General features: G+C 47.3%; 1 protein-coding gene across 3 annotated transcripts; it reads right to left on the reverse strand.

Annotated features, from left to right (window-relative positions):
- Positions 1-317: 317 nt before the first annotated feature.
- On the reverse strand, positions 318-23,714 carry wdr35 (WD repeat domain 35). Of its 3 annotated transcripts, XM_027008258.2 has the most exons (29): positions 23,448-23,714; positions 22,837-22,954; positions 22,530-22,568; positions 22,383-22,454; positions 22,181-22,273; positions 21,814-21,942; positions 21,168-21,301; positions 20,753-20,918; positions 20,363-20,508; positions 17,730-17,855; positions 16,146-16,331; positions 15,615-15,647; positions 14,565-14,625; positions 12,995-13,139; positions 12,533-12,602; positions 11,965-12,018; positions 11,671-11,780; positions 10,906-11,122; positions 10,113-10,193; positions 9,767-9,903; positions 6,178-6,381; positions 5,670-5,816; positions 5,451-5,583; positions 5,045-5,155; positions 4,207-4,371; positions 3,945-4,085; positions 3,443-3,599; positions 2,394-2,628; positions 318-1,233 (listed from the first exon to the last, which is right to left on the reverse strand). In XM_027008258.2, exons 1-29 carry the CDS (start codon positions 23,469-23,471, stop codon positions 1,083-1,085), a joined length of 3,585 nt encoding a protein of 1,194 aa, XP_026864059.2. In that variant the 5' UTR covers positions 23,472-23,714; the 3' UTR covers positions 318-1,082. The 3 variants fall into 3 exon arrangements, with proteins under 3 accessions (XP_026864059.2, XP_026864060.2, XP_026864061.2); XM_027008259.2 differs by lacking the exon at positions 22,530-22,568; XM_027008260.2 differs by lacking the exons at positions 22,837-22,954; positions 23,448-23,714 and adding an exon at positions 22,707-22,821 and having other exon boundaries at positions 22,530-22,603.
- Positions 23,715-23,954: the final 240 nt, after the last annotated feature.

The following is a 23,954-nucleotide window of genomic DNA, read 5'->3' on the forward strand; positions in this document are numbered from 1 at the left end:
GACGGCCACACCACGACACAGAAAAATTTTCATTTTGGTCTAACAGAATATCACATTTGACCTTCTAGCGGCTTGACTCGATGATGTGGGTAGGCGCTGGTGTCTGCACGCATATAGGCCCATGTGCCACAAGGGGGCGGTAGAATTTAGGGGGTGAAAATACCGATATGTACTACTGGTTAGAAAAATACATCAGAATGCAACATTTTATGTTAGTAACAATATTTTATCCACTCACTGTTCTTTTTAATTCATTTTATTACTTAGGCTAATAAAAATTATTTGTACAGGAAATGATTTACACACACACACACACACAATATATATATATATATATATAATGTGTGTGTGTGTGTGTGTGTGTTTGTATGTGTGTATAGCTGCTCTTTCGTTCTACACACATGGACACGTTAAAGACACTGCACATCAAGATTCATTGTCTAAGTAAACATATAACAGGTGATAAAGTAAAAATATTATATGCATATAATTTGCTAATGCAAAAATATAAGGTACATTCAAGTGTAGTAAACATTTAGGCAAGTGACCACAATGCCAAAAGCTCTGTAGTCAAACTGACAGAAGACTGTTTGTTATTCAAGGCTAGTGCCTTGGATTAGATCGCTCGATGGGTGACGGACCAGTTAAAAAAATCAAAACAGTCAGATACTTCCTGTGCCGTTACTGTAGGCTGACGCGTAGAGTAATTTAGAGTGTAACATTTTGTTCTCACTGCTGCTACACAGCAGCGGACTAATCCCTAGTTCCTGGAGGGGCTTCCTACCCATATAGTTTTCTACACACATCAGTGAAAAGTTGGTTTCCAAATCTGTTTCATTCTAAGTTATTAAACCATTAGCATTGCTAAGCCTTTTAAACCATGGCTGATTTCCTTATGGTTGCAAACCCAACAGTGTCTTCATGTCGGTTAATTGCGGAGTAACGATATAAAGTGAGTGGAGCATGTCCTGGGATTCTTCTTGAACGAAGAACAAGGAGAGACAGGGAGAGGAGGCAGGGCACCGTACAGGGAGGCAGAGGGCAGGGACGTGGGGCAGAGGAGGCCGCAGGGATGGGCGGAGTCAGGCCAGTGGGGCATGGCACAGAGGGCAGAAGCTGTGGCTTGTGATGTCCTGCTCGCGGGCGCAGTGCTTGCACACGCTGCACATCCAGAACTGGTAGTCAGAGATGCGTCTGCCGGTGACTATACAGGTGGGCGGCTTGCCCTCCGAACTGAGAGATGGGGGAAGAAAACAAGAACAGCGTTACCAAACGAAGCGTCCCCTACACGTTTTTATTTTTACATTTACTGCATTTAGCTGATGCTCTTGTCCAGAGAAACTTAAAAAAGTGATTTCTAAAGCCTGACCTAAGTGTTTACACCTCACTGCCTCCTGTAAAAGTTCTGGAGTGAACTGTGAAACAGCTTTTTAAAAAAAAAACAACTCAAATCCCCAAGCACGAACCACTGTGATTGGCAGAATACCAATACCACTGCATGGCCACAGCCACAGAAGCGGCACGGCATTTCATGCGCATGCCAGCGCGCCCTGAGCAAGACCCAGGGCAGACATGGCCGTCTGAGAACATCCCGGCGTTTTACAGTTACAGCCCAAACAAAGCATAAAACTTCCACTTCGGCACATCTGTACTGAACATGCAAAGCCAACAGAAACAGTGGTGTTAAAGGAGAACACAGACAATTAGCGCTTTGTTTTTGGACTGTGAGAAACTGACTGTGTAGACTGAAGGTGAAACTAAAAGACTTCATTCTTCAAGAGCCTGGGGAGGAACCCAGACTGATTCTAGTTGAACCCGAGAGTCCAGGTAAACTCTAGTTGAACTCAGATGTCCTGCGACCTCCTATGACCTGTGCAGCATTGCTATGTGCCTTTGCCATTTCTACTTGCTTTCTAGTTAACTTAATTTCTCCTCTTTTTGTAACTGTAGAAATTAGGCAGCTCCTTGGTGCAAGATGTTGGTGCGTGAGATGTTATGCCCTTGTATGAGGACAGTGTGCAATGTTTCAAAGTTTCAAACTTCTCTAGCTGTGGGCTCTCAGGAGGCCACGTTGACACTGCCAGAAGGTGTCTGTTCACCAAAATTGTGAGCTTTGGCCAGATGCCAAAGGACTACAATAACACAAGATAGCAACTTAGAGTACACAAGTTTGTAAAGTTTTTGTCCTTAACAGGACAGCTGAAGTGCTAAGCGAGCCCTTTCCTAACTAGAGATCCCGTCGTCTTATCTAAATGGAATGTCGGACAGGGCCCTAAGCCACGCAAATGTGTCTACATGCATTTGCTTAAGGAGTGTGACCGTCATGAAATAAAGACAAGCTCTCTGTGGTTAAAAAAGCCCAGGCGGTGCGAAGCGAGCGTGTTGCGGGTCACCTGTCGTCCGGACTGTCTAGAAGGCGGCTGTCTTTGGGACTGTGCTTGGTGAAGATCTCCAGGGCCAGGTCCTCGTAGAGCTGCCTCTGCTCCGCGGACAGACTCTCCAACGACTCCAGCTTGATGAAGGCCCGGGAGCAGGTTCCGAAGGCACGGCTCGCCGACGCGCAGACCGCCAGCAGGGAGTAGATCTCTACAGGGGGGATGATGTCCTCGTAGTCCCGCAGGTGAAGAGCTGGAGAGAGGGAAAGGAAGAGAGGGGAGAGAGAGAGAGAGAGAGAGAGTCAGAAAGACAGAGAGAGAGAAAACGAGGCAGGGTGGGGAATGCGTGGGAGAGGGGGGAAAATAGAAGCAAAGGAAAAAGAGGAAAATGTAGAGGAAAAGAGAGAGAAGGAGAACGAGGAATAATAATGATGATCCAAAGTGACCACACTTGAGTGTGTGACAGAGGGGGTAAATGAACTGCACGCTAAAACACTTTATGGAGGAGAGCTTTCATAAGACACTAACACAAGATCTATTTTAATTTTCCGCTCTACTAAACTATGATTAGCGTTTCATTTAAAGACATCCTCTAATGAATTAGACAGATGCTGTTTCATTTTGAGCCTTTCTGTAGCAGGACACAAGGTCATGCTATATATCATCCTGTGTGTGTCTGTGTGCGTGTGGGGGGGGGGGGGGGGGTAAAATCACACTGCACAAGATGATGTGGAACAGCCTCATCATCTGCATCATAAATGAAGGATTTCACACATTTGTGTGCCCGCACTCGCACGCACGCACGCCACGTTTCTTTAGTGTGTGAAACTCTCCTGAACACTTCCCCAGAAGACCTCCATGTATGTTGGGGTCCAGGCCAAGACAATTAAACAAGAGCATAAAGTGTGACAGTCGAGCACCTGTAGCAGTGAGGTGTGTATGTGACACAGTTCCTGTGTGTGTGTCTGGAATCCAGGTTTTATAGAATTTAACATAAGTTTCTTATGTCAAATGACTCAGGTGGTTTAACACCGTGTGTGCGTGCGTGCGTGCGTGCGGAGGCGTACCTGTGCTCATGCCGGCCTCGGGCGTGCCGTCGTACAGCTGCCTCTGGGCCAGCAATAAGAAGTGATAGGCCTCCGCGCCCCGCCATGCTTTGTCCACTGTACAGCCATCTGACGCAGCCGCGTCCTCCTCCAGCAAGCCGGCCAGAGCTGACGTGGCCTGGGGCAGGTACACACACACACACAGACACACACACAGACACACACATGTGAACACACACACAGACACACAGACCCACACGTGCGCGCACAACACGCACATCCTCGAGTGGACTACAAATAGCCCTCTTTATCGCTAATGACTATGTTGCTAGATGAGATCCAAAACACACCCACTGACTACAGCCTCACGTACTGAGTGGAGAGTCACCTCCCCACTGACACTCGTACGAACGTCACGCGCACAACATGCTCATTTCCCCTTGCAGACATCTGTGGGGAATGTCTAGGGTTCCTCCAAATGGACAGGACCTGGTGAGGCCTTGCGGTGGCACGTTAGCCGTACCTCTGACTTCTTGCCCTTGGCTTTGCTGTGCTGGGAGCTTTTGACCTGCTCGTGGTAGTTCTCCACCAGCAGGGCGGCGAGCACGTACAGCTTCTTCACCCGCAGCGGCCTCGTCCTCTTCTTTGCCTCTTCATCAGCGATCTGCCCCAGGGGGGAGGTGCATTCGCTCAGTGTTTGCACGCAGCACACACGCCGGCGAAGTCCTGGGACCCCACGCGCGGCGCCGCGGGCCCTGGGCTCCCATGCATTCGCACACCCTCACCTTGAACATAAGCTTGGCCGCCTCCAGGAAATGATGTGCTTTGCGGTACAGCTCCACAGCCTCCAGAGTTTTGTTCTTCTCCAGCAGGTGAGTGGCGTACTTTGACAGCAGAGGACCAATCTCCTTCATATTGTGGTTCTTAGCCAGTTCCACAGCTTTATTCCACTGAAACACACACACACACACACACGTATTTCTTCCAAGTCAAGACAATGTTATGCCACAGTTTGTTTTTTTTTGTCAGAAGACATGCATAGTTGTATGTAAAATGAACAAGCTCGTCAGAAAGAGGTCTTATGTCTACAGCTTTGCAAGAAGAGTTGATTTTTGTTAGAAGTATTAAAACACGAGCCTAACACGAGCCTAGTAGAACAACTGAGAATGTTAGAAAGGGTGACAGAGGATGGCGAACGCTCACTTTGGAATATACTGCCATAATTATGGACACAGGCATTTAGAGTGGCAAAAAACAGTTGCTGAAGTGGTGAGCGATAATTACAAGTACAGCGCTTCCAGCATGTAATTTCTGTCCTGTCCAAGAAGCAGCTTAATGTGTTTAGGAACCCGGGAAGCCTTGTGACGGCCGAGCGCAGCTGCAGGCACCTGGCTCTTGTGGAGTGTGGTATTATTAAGCCCCAGTGTCTATTGGCTAGGCAGGGCAGGGGGCGGGGCAAGGGGGTGGAGCTTGAAAGCGCTCCAGGCAGCTGTGGCAGCAGAGGTAGGTCGGACCACGAGATGAAACGCTCCGCAGCAGTGGAGGGACAGTTGAAGAGAAGTTCTGCAAGATGGAGGTGGGTGGATGCAGGGTGGATGTGGGGTGGATGCGGGGTGGAGCTACCTGGTTCAGGTGCACGCAGGTCTCAACTGCCGCTTTGGGCTGGCTGCACCGCAGATACGCGCTCACTGCCTGCTCACACATCCCCACCGTCACAAACATCTGCCCGATGTCCTAAACACAGACACAGACAGACACACACACACAGACACACACACACACACACACACACACACACACACACACAAGGGAACACTTAATCAAAATCCCAGAACACATCGAACCTCGTTAACCTTTTAGTTTGGGAAGTGCGGCCACGGTGTTTCATTTTGGCTCTGGTTTGCCCTTTTTTCCCCGCCTTAACACATTCATCCCGTTTAAAAGCAGCAAAGAAGCCGACATGAAGAACTGCAGATGAGCAAGGAAAGACTAACATGTAAGTGAGAGGGGGCTGGAAGGGTGATCTTACTGGTAGCAGCTTGTGGTTCTCGGGCAGAGAGTTAGCGAGTCTCTCCAGACCCTCATAATCCTCCAGCATGTAGTAGCACTCGGCCAGTCTCTCCTGGTTGCGGCCCTGTAGGTAGTACTGCACCGCGTTCAGCCTGAGGGGCAGCAGACACCGCGATAAGGCAATGTGGCGTTGCTGGGGGGGGGGGGGGGTGCCGCATGGGGTGTGGTGGTGCGGTACCATTTCTGCCTGTCGGCGAAGTAGTCGCCAATGGCGTTGTAGGCCTGCTCCTGTAGGGCGTCATCGCTGTCACCCGATCCTGTACGCAGCAGCTGCAGAACCCGGAACCAGTCGCCCAGTTTTATCCTCAGACTGATGGCCAGGTCCCTGAGAGAGAGAGAGAGAGAGAGAGAGAGAGAGAGAGAGAGAGAGGGTCATTGACAAAAGTATCAGCTATTTGAGGTAAGAAGAAAGAAAAGTGATATGAGTGCAAGGAGAGAGGAAGAGAAATAAAGATAGAGAAGAAAGAAAGAAAGAAAGAAAGAAAGAAAGAAAGAAAGAAAGAGAATGAATGAATGAATGAACCAGGAAAAAAAAAAAAAGGTACCTTTCAGAAACCCAACCTCAACTGACCCAAAGCATTTCCACCGAACCCATCTGCTGGCCGTGCACTGTTCCCGGCACTAGCATTGACCCCTCCGCCCTGGGGAGGTTGCTGGGATTGACCCCTCCCCCCAGCTGCCCATACCTGCGGTCCATGTCCAGGTACATCTTCTCAGCCTCCTCGAAGCGGCCAAAGTAGGCGGCCACCTCGGCCTGCTTCATGGCCTCGCTCTGCAGCTTGCCCAGACGCTTGACGAACTCAATGCCCTGGTAGTCCCGGCAGCGCACAAAGGCCTGCTCGGCTGTCTTCAGCTCCAGGGTCTGCAGGGCGGCCTCGGCCAGCAAACGCCTTCGCACCGGCCGCGGCGGGCACATTGGGAAAGAAGCCTTGTTTAAACGCATGTGTAATTTTACAGGGAGAGAATAAACAAAGAAACAAGCAATCGGATCACCAGATCTGAAAGTGACCATCAGACATCGGATCCGTTCTGACTGGATCATGCCAGAGTATTAATTAGCTTCACTTGAACTGACCCCAGTACAGCTGATCCAAAGCTGGGTTGTGGATGGTGTTTTTGGTCGGTATTTTCAGCTAGATCAGACCTGCATTCATTCACTGCCCTTAAGATCTTTCCTTTCCCCAGTCACTACACCATAGCCCAGTCACTCCCTGGATTAATTGGAATTATGCAATTTTCAGGCCCTGCGTTGCATTACTGACACTGTATTATCCTGTTGGCACAGCAAGATATACTGAAGCTGGAAAGTCCTCTTTTGTCTGAAGAATGAGTCTGAATGAATGGACGGATGTCTCATAAAACGTCCAAAGCTCCTGGTTCACTCGTCATGGTCAGCAAAAGCATTTCGCATTCAGAAAATCTCCATTAGGGGTCCGTTTGGACTCCTAAGAGTCAGTGCAGGATCAGTTCGGACTCTTAAGAGCCAGTCTGACACAGGGCCAGCGGGTGAAAATAAATGTGGACCTGTGTTGGCAAGTGCAGCTGTTGAAGGCCCAGACCCTTTTTGGCTTAAGCACGGGCACCCAAAGATCATGGTGGTTCACAGGTGAAAAAGCATGCAGTGAGATGAAGGGAGCACCGTGTGTGCATGTATGTGTATGTGTGTGTGTGTGTGTGTGTGTGTGTGTGTGTGTGTGTGTGTGTGTGTGTGTGACCAGGCTGAAGTCTTTGATCCATTCACAAGTGCCTGGGAATGACCTATGAACCCACAGCAAACTCCAGACTCTACACAGTCACATCTCTCATCATATACACACACACACACACACACACACACACACACACACACACACACACACACTCGCACACACCAGTTTCTTTCAGACATCTAGTAGCGTGATGGACCTCGTGTGGCCTTCAGAACTGCAGCAGTCTTCATGGCAGATTCCACTAGACGTTGAAAACATTCTGCAAAACATTCTGGCCCACGTGGACAGGACAGCTTCTTACAGTTGCCGCAAATGAGATGGATGTACTGATGTGCTCTGAACAGCTTGTTCTACCTCATCCCATAGATGCTCTATAGGATTATGATCTGGCGACAGTGATGGCCAAAGAAGCAGGGCAAACTCGCTGTCATGTTCCTGGAACCAATCCATGACTATACGACCCTTGAGGCATGGTGCATTGTTCAGCTGAAAGTGTCCTTCTGGGTAAACGGCTGCCACAAAGGGATGAACTTGGTCAGCCACGATGCTTGGGTAAGCCCCACTGTCCAAACGTCCATCCAGAGGTATCGGAGGAGCCTGGATGTGCCAAGAAAGTGTTCACTCCATTTCTCCACCAGCCTGAAGTGTTGACACCTGACAAAAAGGGCTCATCAATTCAGGCTGCTTGTGCCAAATTCTCACCCTCCCATCTGCACGGTGCAAGAGAAATCTGGATTCATCTGACCAGGTGATTTCCCCACTGCTCACTGATCTCATTTTGTGCTCTTTCGCCCACTGGAGTCTCACCTTTCTGTTTCTCTTAGACAGCAAAGGCAATAGAATTGGTCATCTGCTGTTGTAGCCCACCCGTGCTGAGGACAGTTTGAGTCAGTTGGAGCACAAGTGTTGTATTTGGCTGTGCACCACCTGTTCATCATAATTATTCTTGACCTCCTCCAACCCCTTGTGTCAACGGGTTACATCGATGGGATCCTCCCTCAGTTGATGTTTTTACTCAATCACACCTTTCTCTGTGTGCTCTCAACACCGCTGTGCCATAAAACCCTACAAGGAGGCCATTTCTGAAATACCGGCTCCGTTTAGTCTAGCACCGGTGACCACGCCCTGTTCACAGTCGCTCAGATCACTCGATTTTCCCATTCTGATGTGGAGTCACAGTGAAACTGATTTATGGAAAACTCGCTCATGCTGTACCCCAAGGTCTATACAGGGAAGCTCCAATCGTGAAAAGGCAGGTGTCTCTAATGAGACTATGCGTGTGTAATACAGACACACACAGACACACACAGACACACTTCACTAAAAGAACCCTGGTGTCAAACCAGTGTTACGGTGACATTAAAGGAGTTGGGGTGGTTGGGCTATGCTGTTCCCTTGTTTTCCCCGTGGCCCTCTGAAATTCCTCCAGGTGATGCGAGAAGTGCTAGGAGCTGCATGGCTCCAAAGGTAGCCGAATTCCCAACAGACACTGGCGCTCCCAAATGCACGTGATTCCGTAGTTGTGACATCTCCAGCACACTGCAACGGCACTTCGTTCAATCATTTTCTCCATCATTCTCTCTCTCTCAGTGAAGCAGGCACCTCTGTGAGTATCTATGGCCTTCGAAGTAGAACCTGCTGAAAATGAATGTGCCATTTTTGGACCAGAATTACACATTTCTTCTGGCCATCTCCAGTCCTCCAGGTTTATTTCCCCAATTATATTTCACTCATTTATCCTTTTCTTGCTGTTTCTGAGACCACTTCAACAAAATCACCACTCGCTGTTCACGGCGCATCCACCATATGACATTCTTCATATGGTGGAAGTGTTCACCTTCACCGTTCTGAGCCGACATTGTAACTCGGACCATAAACCAGGCTGTGCCCTGTGGCTTCTCACGTATCCGAGACCATAAACGGGCCCTCGAGTCTCACGTCATGGGGGTCATAAACCAGTTCAGACTCCGTGGCATCTCACGTCACTGAGAGAAGAGTAAACAAATGCCCTCACATGCATTACTGCCCCGAACACAAACGCTTAAAAGCACCCGGGTGCGCGCACACACACACACAGAGACACACACACACACACACACACACACACACACACACACACACACAAACATACACACAAACACACACACACACGCCATGTTTCTTTAGTGTGTGAAACTCTCCTGAATCGAAGAGCATGTGTCCTCTCAATGCTGTGACAATAGTCCTGGAAAACAGACACACACACACACACACATATACACACACATATACACACACAGCAGAGGACCAATCTCCTTCATATTGTGGTTCTTAGCCAGTTCCACAGCTTTGTTCCACTGAAACACACACACAAGATTCCATTCACATTTCTTTGTCGTGATCCTGGTCTTGTTGTTTCTGTGACCACACCAACAAACACAGATCTCCCAAAATGACAGAGAACTGTCTAAATTCTCCTTCAATATCTGCTCATAACGTACATGAAAACGCAAACAAGGTACCGGGGTCAAATCCGGGAAGCCGCTTAATTCCTCTGCAATAACGAAAGCCTGTGTGCCTGGCCTACCAGAGGCGGGGGTGGGGGTTGTCCTCTATGAACTGTGAGGCATCCCCTATGCCCACTTTCTCGATCAGTGTCCTGCTGTCCCTCAGCGAGCGGATCTCAAAGTTCATCAGGAAGTCTTTGTTTGGCCTCTCCGGCTCCTGATACGAGGGTCAGACGGCCCAAGGTCAGCTGCGCATTCGGTTTGACCCGTGATTTAAACCCAACATGCTCAACAAAAGAAAAAAAATCTCTAACACCTCAGAACTTCAGAACTGATAATAAACTAGAAGCCTTGTGAATAAAGCATTTTGGACAATCATCTATTTAACTGCTACATTTGTCCACTACCGGCGTAGGAGACGTGTACCTTCATAATTTCGTCCAAAAGAACGGACTTAATTTCCAGGTCTTCAAAGTTGCAGATGAAACCGGATGTCTGAATTGGTTCCTACAGTAGAATTACGGTAAAGAGAGACATGAAAAGAAAGCCAATATCGCACACAGCAACAACATATCAAGTTAGATGTACTAACTGTAAAAACATCCTTCTGCATTATGGCCAGGCCCAATAAACAGCAGCAGACCAAGCTCCTTCTTAAACAGGCAGTGGAAGGTAGTGTATCTGAACACGAAGGCCAAACGGCCAGTAGAGAGGCCGCTGTTTCCCCAGACGCCACATTGTGTCTTTATAGTGAGGTCATGGTGAAGGTGGACTAGACGACGTTCAGAAACACGCTTCACTGAGAAAGTCCGGCTGCTTATTTATGAAAGAGCCTCACCATATCAACAGAAACCACATGGACAGAAGATGTTCGCTGTTAAGCAGCATACAAAGGACATTATATTATGGCATCACACATCAGTAACGACTTGTGTGTTTCACCTCTCTTTCTGTCTCTCTCTCACTGTCTCACTCTCACTGTTACTCCCACTGTCTCACTCTCACTCACTGTCATTCTCTCTTTCTCACTCACTCACGCTCACGCTCACGCTCACCCTCACCCTCACCCTCACCCTCACCCTCACCCTCACCCTCACACTCACACTCACACTCACACTCACCCTCACCCTCACACTCACACTCACACTCACACTCACACTCACACTCACACTCACACTCACACTCACACTCACACTCACACTCACACTCACACTCTCACCTCTGGGTCCAGATTTCGGAAGACATACATCCTAGTCTTCTCCATCATGGCGAACAAGTCAGGGTTGTCGTTGGCCCACTGCATGTCCCAGACATCTTTGCGCTCAAATTTGGAGGGGTCTCCAGCTAAAGAAGCTCCCTCCGCATCACCTGGGGAGCCCCGTGCCTCCATGTCAAAGAACGTCAGCACTCCCATCATATCGATGATGGCCAGGCGACTGAGGAGGGAAAACACAGCATTACCGAACATGACAACTTGGAAATCTAGACATATGGAAAAAAAATACAGACTTCTACAGCAAAACAGAAGAAAACTTCAGCATAGACCTCAAATACTATGTGGAACAAGGTTAGGGATATACAACTGGTATAAAGTCTATGCAAAAGCACGGTAACACATTTTACTACAGTACACTATAATGTAGGAGCAAGGAGGGTTACACTATGTGACCAAGAGAATAATACAAAGCAAAGTGATGCTTTAACCCACTTCTGATGCACTCAGTCCTGCTGAGGGCTACACCCTCTGTCACACTGGACAATACACCCTTAATTCCTCTGGGGTCTATACCCTCAGGCCTGCTGGGAGCTACACCCTTGCTCCTTCTGGGGGCTGCACACCCTGTCGCACTGGGGGCTACACCCTTAATACCCCTGGGGACTACACCTTCTGTCTCTCTGGGGTTACACCCTTAATCCTGCTGGGGTGTAGAGCTACATCCTCCATATGCTGGGTGCATAGCTGTTATAATGAGGGTGTGGACACCTGGAGTTGCAGTTGAGAGAGAGCTGGTAAGCACGGGAGCTCAGAGAATACTTCTGCAGAAGGCTGACATTGGGTAAACTGTATCTGTGCAGGGTCCCAGACTCTCGACCCTGGAGACACACACACACACACGCACACACAGACACGCACACACAGACACGCACACACAGACACGCACACACAGACACACCTGATATAACAGACTTTATGAATAATACAACAGAAAAGGAAAACTAAAAGGAAACTCCAGGTGATGGATTTGGTAGGGTTTCTTAAAGAGGCAAGAGTACATACCACTAGGAGAATTTTGTCTGATGCTGTGATACAACAGATGGGATCTCTTGTAGCCTGAAACAGAGGAAAATATACAGGACATGGACATATACACACACACACACACACACACACACACACACTCCTGCGCAAAAGAACACTCACCTACAGGGGAGATGGAAACTTACATACACACCCTTATATACAGCAGAAACAAGCACTCATTTTCACACACTCATCTATAGCAGACACACACAATTATTCACTCAGTAACAGGGTATACAATATTACACAGAAATGTGTGCATTTTATAATTATACAAATTATACAGAGGATTTGAATTTTGTGTTTCCGCTCATTAGAGAAAGCTTGGGGAGCGTGTGTCCTGTCATGAATGATTTATAGGTTTCTGAACCCAATCCTCCGGCAAGGAGTTGAAGCAGCCACAGGTATGCATGTGTGTGTTTCTCCCGTGCTAGCATACAGGCGATACGGGCAGTGACATTGTGTGTGTGTGTGTGTGTGTGTGTGTGTGTGTGTGTGTGTGTGTGTGTGCGTGCGTGTGTGTGTGCATGTGGTTGGCACTCACAGTGAAGGCTTTGGCAAAGTCCAGGGTGCCATCCGTAGTGCCAGTTGGGCTGTCATCTATGTGGTAAACCCTGCAGGATAGAGAAACAGAGAGAGAGAGAGAGAGAGAGAGATGGACAGAGAGGAAAATACAGAGAGATGAGTAATGAATGCAGACATCAAAGATACCCTTCTGCGCACTGGCGGCAGGCGAACGCATCGTCTCGTGGAGACAGCCGGGAGGGTGCACCTGCCGGCTTTACACAGCAGACAACGCAAACAGAGCGCGGGAGTCCGGCCTTCGTCACAGAGCAAGCCCTGGCAAATAAGCCTCAGACACCATCCCAGACGCTCGAGGCATGCTGCCCTAAGGGGCCTTCACATAGCCAAGCAAGTTCATACTGCCACACTTCTAAGAACACTGGGGATGCCGCTATTGATGGCCCCCCAAACCGCCCTTAACCTCTGACCTACAGCCTCTGACCTTTCACGACCCTCCTTCCTGGTCTTGGCAACCTGGTTGATCTCCAGAGCAGTGAGCTTCTTGGCCACGCGGTACTGCCAGGTGTAGAGGGCCTCCCTGGACGCGGCGATCACGTGAGTCTTCGTCATAGTTACAAACAGAGGGTCTGTGAGGAGGAAACACCAGCGATTACTTTGTCAGCCCGTACTACACAGCAGCCAGCATTACACTGGCTCAAAATATCCTGTGGTTAAAGATAAAAAGCAAACTTAACAAAGCCCATATTAGAGCAAACTCTAGATTTACTCTAAACTTACATTAGTGTGAATAATAGAGATAATACATAATTATACTTTATATGACTCAGTTGCCCCTGAATGTTGCTGTGCTGTGTTTGCAAAGTCAACACGGTTTCCCCATGAAACACAGACGCATGTAGGAGGACGTGAGAAACGGACACGCGCAGGAGGACGTGAGGCACGGACACGCGCAGGAGGACGTGAGGCACAGACACGCGCGGGACGACGTGAGGCACGGACACGCGCGGGACGACGTGAGGCACGGACACGCGCGGGACGACGTGAGGCACGGACACGCGCGGGACGACGTGAGGCACGGACACGCGCGGGACGACGTGAGACACGGACACGCGCTGGAGGACGTGAGGCACGGACACGCGCGGGAGGACGTGAGGCACGGACACGCGCGGGACGACGTGAGACACGGACACGCGCTGGACGACGTGAGGCACGGACACGCGCTGGACGACGTGAGGCACGGACACGCGCGGGAGGAGGTGAGGCACGGACACGCGCGGGACGACGTGAGACACGGACACGCGCGGGACGACGTGAGACACGGACACGCGCTGGAGGACGTGAGGCACGGACACGCGCGGGAGGACGTGAGGCACGGACACGCGCGGGACGACGTGAGGCACGGACACGCGCGGGACGACGTGAGACACGGACACGCGCTGGAGGACGTGAGGCACGGACACACGCAGGAGGATGCGCTCAGCTCCAGCAGAGTACACCAGGCTGGGCCACGCAGGAAAGCGCAAGCATAGCCTTCCCCCAGAGGGCTGCATCTCTCTGGCTTTCTGCGCTGCCCCGCCCCACACACCCAATGAGGCAAGATAAGGGGACAACAACACGATCGACAGACCGATGCCAATGATTCAATAAGAGCCAGTTTTCCAAATCTGACTGTGACAGGATGTGGCAAGGATCCTCTGGCAGAAAACATTCATTAAGCTGTGTTTGAATGAAATTCCTTGAGCTTGAATTTCTTTTTATGTTTAACCACAAGACAAAGGGAAAAACCATACTTTTATGACATGAATGTACATTCGATCTGTAGAATCAAATCAAATGTGGTGTGTGTGTGTTTGTGTGTGTGAGTGAATGACAGAAAGAGTCATTGTAAACTAAAAGCAAACACACTGTGTTGAACAAAACTTTATGTTGTAATTCTGCTGTGTTGAGCTTGGTAATTAGGCTAAGTACAGTATGCTGTAACCTACAGCTACATAAAACCGAGACCAGGTGTTTGTGCAGGTTAGCCATGTGCCACGGATGGTTTCTCCTACCGATGTCGATGTATTTGGAGTCCAGGGGAGTCCCAATGGAGTTACACAGCACCAGCACATACTGCAGGACGACAGAGCACATGCGCAGTTAGCTCAGTGGCTGCCTGGGCCGGCTTAGAGAATGAGCGTCACGGACACCTTTCGGATCGCTGCTGATACCTGTCTCGCCCTGAGCTGGTCCCGCGACTTATCTGAAAAGTCGTGCATTTCATCACAAGTTTCATAGGCTAGCTCCTTCAGCAAAAGGATTCAGTCTGGCATGTTCGCATACTCTCTGGCCTGGCCAAATCACTGTACTTGTTGTTTATTTTCAAAGTATTATACAGCACACCTCTACCTCCCACAGTCTCTCCCATTGGCCCTCTAGACTGGACAGCTCACCCTGATCCATAACAAAGCTTACACTGCCCCTGAACATGAGCTGGAAAGAACACAGAGCGCTTCCAAACTGGTTTTTAAACCATTTCAGTTTTAAACTGGATGACACTTCAGGTGACTCTATACCATGTAGTCCTTCTTCTTATATTCTGTGATGTTCATACTGTATATCACCCCCTGCAGTAAAAAGCACAGAATCTGAAACTTTCTTTTGAAAACATGACACATTCGTTTAGACCATAGGTTATTGTTATGGTCCCACATTTAACTAATGTCATTTCCTGGTAGGGTAATTCCACCTCACAATCCTCCCTACGATGGTCCCACTGCAACGCTGGGCTGGGTATCTCCTCCTGTCGCAAAGAGTTTGAATTCACTTGGTCAGATAATTATATTCCTTCATTCCTCCACTAGTCTAAAAGTATATTACTTTAGCAAAACGCTCATGGCATCTGTAGTCTTCCATCCGTACGGTAGCAGAAGGACTCCGTAATCCGCTCATGCAGGAATACCTTGCAGACTCTACTGAGGTGCCATGTGAGCGCTTGATCTACTTTCTCCCCCTGTGATAAGAACCAGTTAGCTGATCCTCAATAGATCCTGAGCTGATCCTTAACGGTGTTTGGGGATAGGACGAAGAGTCAAAGTGGGTTTCGATAGATGCATTCTTACCGTTGCCACTACAGCATCAGGGTCCGTGTCCTCCTGTTAGCAAAATAGGGGCAGGCGTTAGGAGGAGGTTCGAGGTGAGTTTACTGACACAACCAAGAATTACATTTTACATACATATTACATTAGTTCACAATTAAATTCTACAAAGCCATATTCACTGACCACTGGAGTTGTGGATCTATGACTAACAACCTGGTTTATGATTCTATGTATGGCATTTATCTCAAGTATTATGTAGTACACTGAGGTATAGACTCAGCGCCCCCTTGGACTGAATGAAATGTCACTGATAACGTTCAATATTTCAAACTTCAGCGTCTGTTGGTGGACGGAGATGAATTATGGTGGAGGAATGGGAGAATAGCAGGCAGGTATACCTGGGGGTGGGAGTGGTTGTACCTGGGGGTGGGAGTGGCTGTACCCGGGGGTGGGAGTGGCTGTACCCGGGGGTGGGAGTGGCTTTACCTGGGGGTGGGAGTGGTTGTACCTGGGGCTGGGAGTGGTTGTACCCGGGGGTGGGAGTGGCTGTACCTGGGGGTGGGAGTGGTCCGCCTTGGTGGCCAGTATGCAGAAATCGCCGCAGGTGGTGACCGACAGCAGGCTCTTCACATATTTCACAAACTTCTCATTGTTCTTAGTGTCCCAGAAGACCACGCTGTACTCCATCCTGTCCGGCCTGGTGTACGCGTACACCACGGTGTTGGAACAATAGCCCCACTACAGAGGCAAAGACAGAGAGACAGGGAGACAAAAGGCAAAGAACAAGACCTGGAATAAGCATCATAGTATTTCCACAATAGTTCTGCAGCAATAAAAGCAAATGGCTGTAGATATTGACAGCAATACTGACATGTTATAGAATCATAAACTCCAGCTCAGTGCACTGCAAACACGCTGACCATTCTCACATATCAGTGCTGGTACTGAACAGCAAATCACAAATCACAGTCTGACAGGTAACAAGCACATTATGATTACAAGCCAATAAATAAAAATCCATTATCAGCAAAAAAGCGCATGTTTTCATACAATTAAGAATTATCGTTTCTAATGCAATCAGTCCAAAACATGTAGCAAGCCTCATATACAACATTTATATGATAAAAAAAATCATATGGATATTTAAAATGGAGGGAAATATGGGCGGAGCTGGAAGTTGCTTGGAATGTGATCTCTCTTACAAATAGAATCGGCTGATGTTCTTGTGCTCCATACGCTTGGCTGACAAACTCAGAACTCCAGACCACACCCCAGTGTCAGAACTCCACCGTCTCCATGTCAGAACTCTAGACCACACCCCAGCCTCGGAAATCCACACCACACCCCAATGTTCGTGTTGAAAGGGCCATGTCAACACATCAGGGGTACAATGTCAGTCACAACTCACCGTGAAGAGCCGCGGTTATAAATCTCCTTAAAACCACAGTTCCCGGTGCCCTGAACAGGAACAGACACTACTGCACTAAAAGGGGTTTGGTCCACAGCACACACACAATTACACAGTCCATAACCCAACAAGGTCACCCAGTCAGAGAGGTTGAGTCTGGCAAATCGAGGACTTAAGGGTACACTTAAAGGTACACACCATGTCCCTTTAAAATGAGGCCTGCAATAAAGTAATCGCTTGTCTTCAAGGTCAGAGAGCCAGTGATGAGATTTTGACATAAAACAAGCAAGACTATGAACTAATGTCGTAAAAGCCAAAGCAGGGATAGTGGATGCTTGGCCGTGTGGGTGTTTAGCTTTTGGCTGAGCAAGAAGAAGACTGTGAAACATTTTTTTTTTTTGGCTTTTTGTGACTTTTTGTTGCTATGGAAGCTCGGACGTCCAGGGAAAAGCTCAGTAGTTCCGGGGAAGAAGACCAGCGTGGAATGCATTGGCCCCTTACCCTTTTGGGGCCTCTTGTTGGCCTGTACCCCAGTGTGGCCATGGGAGCTACCCGCTACTGGTGCCAGTGGTCCCTCTTCTAACCAGATGTACAGTCAGTTTACCCGACCAAGGCAGTGCAGATCTTGCGCATGGGAAAATTGACCCGGGGTGTGTAGAGGAGGAGGGGAGAGGAGAACATTCTCCTACCTACCCCTGAGCACTGCTGGGGGTGCTCTCGTATCGTACCTTGTAGTCAGGTCTGATGTTGGCAAAGTAAATGAAGGAGTCCACAGCCAGGGCGATCCTCAAACCTCCGCCCTCCCACGACACGGCAGTCATCTGCTTGCCGGGAACCTTCAGGGTGCGAAGGTGCTGCACCAGGAGACCAGAGGAAGAAATCAGGGAAACAACCATTAGGGGCTGGACATGGTTGCTAGGGCAACTGAAAGTGGGCATATGTATGTGTGTGATTATGGATGCGGGTGTGGACAGTGGAGTCAGTTTCTGAGCACAGCACCGCTGTTAGCTGGATATTTTTGGTTAGCAGATCACACTTAATCCAGCTGTGACTTTGACATGTTTAAAAAGACAAAAAAACTGCTGTGCTGCGAAGGCCACACTAATAATATGCAGTGAGCAGTGGGCCTGCAGATAAACGGCCCCTGGTTGTTCTTCTCCATGGTTTACCCGAGTTACATACCCCGAAAACCAAAGGTCGGCGCCTTGAGCGCCTCTATAAAAGAACTGGTCTGACTGTTCATAAAGTAGCCTATTCCGACTATATGCATAATTATAGGTCAGCTCTAAATACTGCCCGCTCGAACTTTATTTCCTCTGCTATCAATGGTCCCAGACAGAAGCCCAAAACTCTCTCTTCCACTATTAATAAGATCCTTCAGCCTCCATCTTCCCCTCTGTCTGGTACTGTTGATTAATGTGAAGGTTTTCTTAGATTCTTTAATGAAAAAATAACCAAAATTAACCAGTTTTTCCCCTCTAATCCGATTATGGGGACACCCATCTCACCCTTGCTACTGAACAATTTTTTGCCTTCTCTCTCACCCAACCTTCCCTAATCTCTGAGATTATAACAAAAACCTAATTCCTCTACCTGCCAACTTGATCCTGCCCCCACTACTCTTCTTAAGAAGTGTTGTTCTGCTATTTCTGCTCCCATCTGTCATCACATTAACGCATCCCTTACCTTAGGTTATGTTCCTTCAGCTCTCAAAACCTAAATGGAGTAAATGCTGCACTTCTTGATAATTACCGCCCCATTTCCAATCTCCCCTTTCTGACCAAGGTGTTAGAAAAAGTTGTAGCTTCTTAATAGGCTCTACTTGAACCTTTTCAGTCTGGTTTCCGTCCAGTGCACAGCACTGAGTTCTCAACGATCTTCTTCTCTCCGCTCATTCTGATGACCTGAGTATTCTCTTCCTTCTAGATTTAAGTGCCACATTTCACACAATTAACCATAACATACTCATTGCCATTATTAACACGGTTCTTGAATGGTTCTCATCCTATATTTCTAATAGAACACATTATGTTGTTTTAGGTAAACACAAATCGCACACTGCTACTGTCACTCAAGGTGTTCCCCAGGGATCTGTCCTTGGCCCTCTCCTGTTCATTATCTATATGCTACCCTTTGGTCAGATTATCAGCAGGCAGGGTCTTCACTTCCAGTTATGCGGATGACACTCAGATCTATATTAACACCAAGGCTGACACTACCCTACCACCTCCTGTTTTATTCTCCTGTATCCAAGATCTCAAGCAGTGCATGAGCATAAACTTCTTAAAACTCAATTCTGATAAAACGGAATTTCTACTTATTGGCCCGAAGTCCAAAATATAAAAAATTCTCTAATCTTAAATTAAATCTGGACAGTATCTTGATCAGTTCCTCATCCATAGTTAGGAACCTTAGCGTACTCTTTGACTCCTCTCTCTCTTTTTAACCCCACGTCAAGTCTCCGGTAAAAAATGCCTTTTTTCTCCTCCGTAATATTGCTAGGCTTAGGCCCATGCTCTCTACACATGACGCTGGTGGTTCATGCTTTCATCACCTCCTGTCTTGATTACTGTAACTTTCTCCTCCCTAAAAAAACCAACCGTTCACTTCGCCATGTCCAAAACTCAGGCGCAAGAATCCTCCTTCAAGGAAATCAGTCCACATCACTCCTAGTCTACATCAGCTACACTGGCTCCCCGCCCCTGAACGCATTCAGTTCAAAAACCTCCTCATTACATACAAAGCTCTGCACGGTCTGTCACCTCCATATCTATCTTAACTCTAACACCCTTACTTCCCCACTCGTACACTTCGGTCCTTTATTGCAGGTCTCCTCTCCATCCCCTAGTTTAGACTGGTGTCTGTAGGAGGCAGATCCTTTAGTGTCAAGGCCCCAAAACTATGGGACTCTTTACCTTAATCTCTCCCTCTCTGCTCCACACTCTCCTCCTTCAAATCTCAACTTAAAACAAACCTCTTTTCCCAACACTTTTCATAACCTCTTTTCTTAGCCGTATTTATTTATTGTGTCGTCAATTTGTTTCAGTTTTATTAACTTTTTTTTTTTAATTCCACTATCATTGTAAAGCAACCTTGTGCCTGAGAAAGGCGCTATATACATTTAACTTAATAATAATAATAATAATAATAAAAATAATAATAAACTGGTTGATGACGGCTAATGACTTTGTGCGTGTCATCAAATGGGCTACAGTCTGTATTTATCCACTTTTAAAAGAAGACATATTTGAGCCGTATATGAGACATATAATGAGATATACGTGAGGTATTCCTAACAAAGTCTGGTGTTAACTAATGAAGTGGAAGCTCAGTGTATCCAGGGTTGTTTTTTTGTCTTTACCTCTCCAAATGGTGTGTAGAAATTTAAGACGTTCACATCTTTATCGCTTCCCATGTTCCGGAGAGAGCCTGCAACAGCAAGGACGCTGCCACAGTGGTTCCACTGGACACTGGCAACATTCATGCCCGTGTCGATTATCACTGGATCTGCATGTGCACGCACAAACATACAAACATACACACAAGACAGAATGTAGCGAAAATATCCTCAGTGGATCTACTATTCAACTGTTACTGTCAGTCAATAATAATCATTTCTACTATTACTACTAATGTCTGGTGAGATTCACCTAACCATCTCATTTGGCATGACGCAAAACCGATATGTGCTCTGTGGTCTTCACTTGTCCATCGGGGCCCCGCCCCTGGTCCCCCCCCACGCCCCACTCACTGTCGTCGTTCTCATAGCGCATGACCTGACAGCGGCCGTTGTCATAGCAGATAGCAAGGCAGGGACAGTCGGGCTCGACGTAGCCCTCGGTGCCCGCGTACCAGTGGATCCCGGCGATGCTGAGGAGCCCGGTCACATTCATCAGACAGTGCAGGGTCATCTTCATCTGCCAGGAGCACAGGCGCACACTGACGAACATCTCCACAGCACAATCAGAATCAGAACTTGATTCCATCAGCTAACAGCCGTGCTGAACTAAAGGCATTTATGATGAGATTAAATATTCAGCTTTACTGAGGACACCTTGACCTCCACGTTACAGCCACCCGCTGGGTTTACAAAGAGCGCAGGCTCACACACACAACAATAAGAGCTACTCTCTCCTGATGGGGTGACTAAACCCAGGGATACTCACGATGAAGTTGCCCTGGTTGTCGTAGATGTGGATCTCTCCGTTCGCCATTCCAAACAGCAGGATCTTGCTGTCGGGAGACCAGGCCACATGAGCCAGCTGGATTCCCTTTAGCTCCTTCCCCCAGATCCTGTTACCTGGAGTGACAAGGACACACACACACACACACACACACACTCAGAGACAGAGATAATACACTGAGTGGCGACAGAGAGGAGCCAGAGTCAGATTTCCGAGACAGTTTGTGTCAGTTTCTGTGGGGATGCCATACAGCATTACCAGATACTGACAAATATGCTAGCCAATGAAATCTCAAAGGAGGGACAAAAAAAACATAAGAGAACTGCAACCAGTAGCCATAAAATAACTGATCACTGACAGTGTTCCTAATCTGACAACAAAAAAAAGTTAATATGGTGCAATAACACATTTATTTAAATGTGGAAAACAATATAGAAAACCTATGACAACAAGTAATGTTAAGGTTCTGGTTGTGCTCTTGAGTCACCCTGCAATACACCTCAGTCAGACTAAGGAGTATGACATAGACTGGGTTAAGTTATTATATCTGTTAGCAAAACAGACCTCAAAAACTAGTTAAGGCATTACAGATACAAGATAGTCCAAAAAGACCAGATCATCAACTCACCATCCACTGATCCCACAATAACGGCGCCGTCTTCATACACAATACAGATCTTCTCACCATCTGCATTCCAGCTCATACTCCTCACCACTGACTTATTCCTGTTATTAATCATCTCCTCGTACCAGGAGCCTGTTCAACAAACAGAACCGAGTGTGCATGCACGCGTGCACACACGCACACACACACACACACACACACACACACACACCCACATACGTGTGCAGACATACACCCACACATTCACACACACAGAAACAGGAAGAAGGTAAAACTGCAAGTCCGGTATCCTACATCATGTGTTAAACTGTGTACAACACTGTCCAAAAACTGGGCTGACTCACCACAGGCTTAGCAAATGCCTACCCACCTTTGTACAGCATCCAGACGATGATGAGGCCATTCTGGTCACTGGTGGTCAGTTTCTGGTACTGCTCGTTCCATGTCACCACCTGCACTGCACCTGCAAAGCAACCGAAAACACCAGGCAAAGACATTAGGATATGGGAGAAATGGAGTACAAAGTATGAAGTACTGCAAGTACTCAGGGGATTGTCTGGTTGATGCGTTACCACTGTGCCCTTCTAGTGTCTGGTTCATGGACAGGTTACTTGGAGCTGCAAGCCCTTTCAGTTTGGCATCATCTGTAATGTGGGAATGACAAAGTGTCAGTGCTAATTATTTACACTTGATTAATCAATCATGCAGACAAATGTTACCTGTAGTAGAAAGTCCCATGTAACCTAACGCTTTTAACCCTGTAAAGTGTGACACAAAAGCAAAAAACCAAGAGCTGGGGAAGAGAAGAGATTTTATTCTGTCTGCATTCTGTATTGTCTTATCAATGTCTAATTGCCTTTTTAGTTTAGACTTATTTAGCCAACAGACTTTCTCACCTGGCCTATCATCACTTCATAAATAATGTGATGAAGACGACTCACGCTATTCCAGTACATACAGGTGTAGAGTTGCAGAAATCCATAGCTGACCTACTGCAGAAAACCTCCCGTGGGTGCGTGTGTTCACCTGTTTGAGTTTCTAGCTTCAGGACCTTCAAGAGACCCTCGTCTCCTCCACAGGCAATGAAACCTTGATTTTTGTTCCAGGACACACATTTCAGTCGAATGCTGTTAGGAATTGCAATCTGGGGGGATGGACAATATCGTCGTTCCTTATCAAATGTTAGATCCCAGTAGTTTTAGTAGTTTTAGCAAGCTACAAGATGATGCAGCTGTTAGCTAAGTTAGATAGATGCACAGTACGACAAATACAATCATGCCAAAAAGATAGATGAAATGTCAGGAAAAAAAGGTATTAGCTTCAAGTACATGGCTATCTACCCAGCTAGTTAAAACCATCCAGTTCATTTGACCAGCATTGTATCTTATGCACCTAATTTAGCATGCTAGCTATATAAGGTCAACTATATTCATCCAGTTCGCTAAGTAGATTGTCTGCCTACTAGAAAATCACGCAATCTTCCTAGCAAGCTAGCTAGGTTTCCTATTTAGTTATCTAGATAGCTAGCTAAAGAGATAAAACACCGTGCATAACGGATCAAGGTTGTTACTCAATGTTCAGTTGACAGTATTTGATTGTAATACGGTACTTGTTAGACCAATGAAGCTTAACGTTACCTTCTTACTAAGGTAAATAAACATCGTTGCCGAAGATGATATGCTGGTGTACTCTTAGCCCAGCTTAATAGCGGACCTCAAAAGAATTTTTACAAATGTTTTTTCTTGCGCTGTTGTTGACAACTAATAGAGCCCTCAGCCCCAGTACTCCTTTTTGTTTCTCTGTGGTAAAGTCTAAATTAATTAATTGATTTCACATAATTATTTTCTTTCTCGAAAGCATTCTATGTAGCTAGCTAACTAGCCAACTTGCCAGCAGCGAATGGCTTGCTTGGTTTCTAGGTAACAAGAAACCGGAAATTACGTCCCTTTACGTGGCCTTCAAACGTATCCAAGTGGTAATATTTCAATTTATTGATGATTTTGATGATTAGGAGAAATATCAACCATACTGGTACTATATAAGTCTTCAAAAGTGATGTTACAGTTAATTTGTAACGTTGTTATCTACTGTCCATTGTGGTAAAGTTTACAGTTGTATTACAGTTGCATTAATGCCACCAAACT

This window comes from Electrophorus electricus, chromosome 11 (genome assembly GCF_013358815.1).
Source record: "Electrophorus electricus isolate fEleEle1 chromosome 11, fEleEle1.pri, whole genome shotgun sequence".
Classification (NCBI taxonomy): Eukaryota; Metazoa; Chordata; class Actinopteri; order Gymnotiformes; family Gymnotidae; genus Electrophorus; species Electrophorus electricus.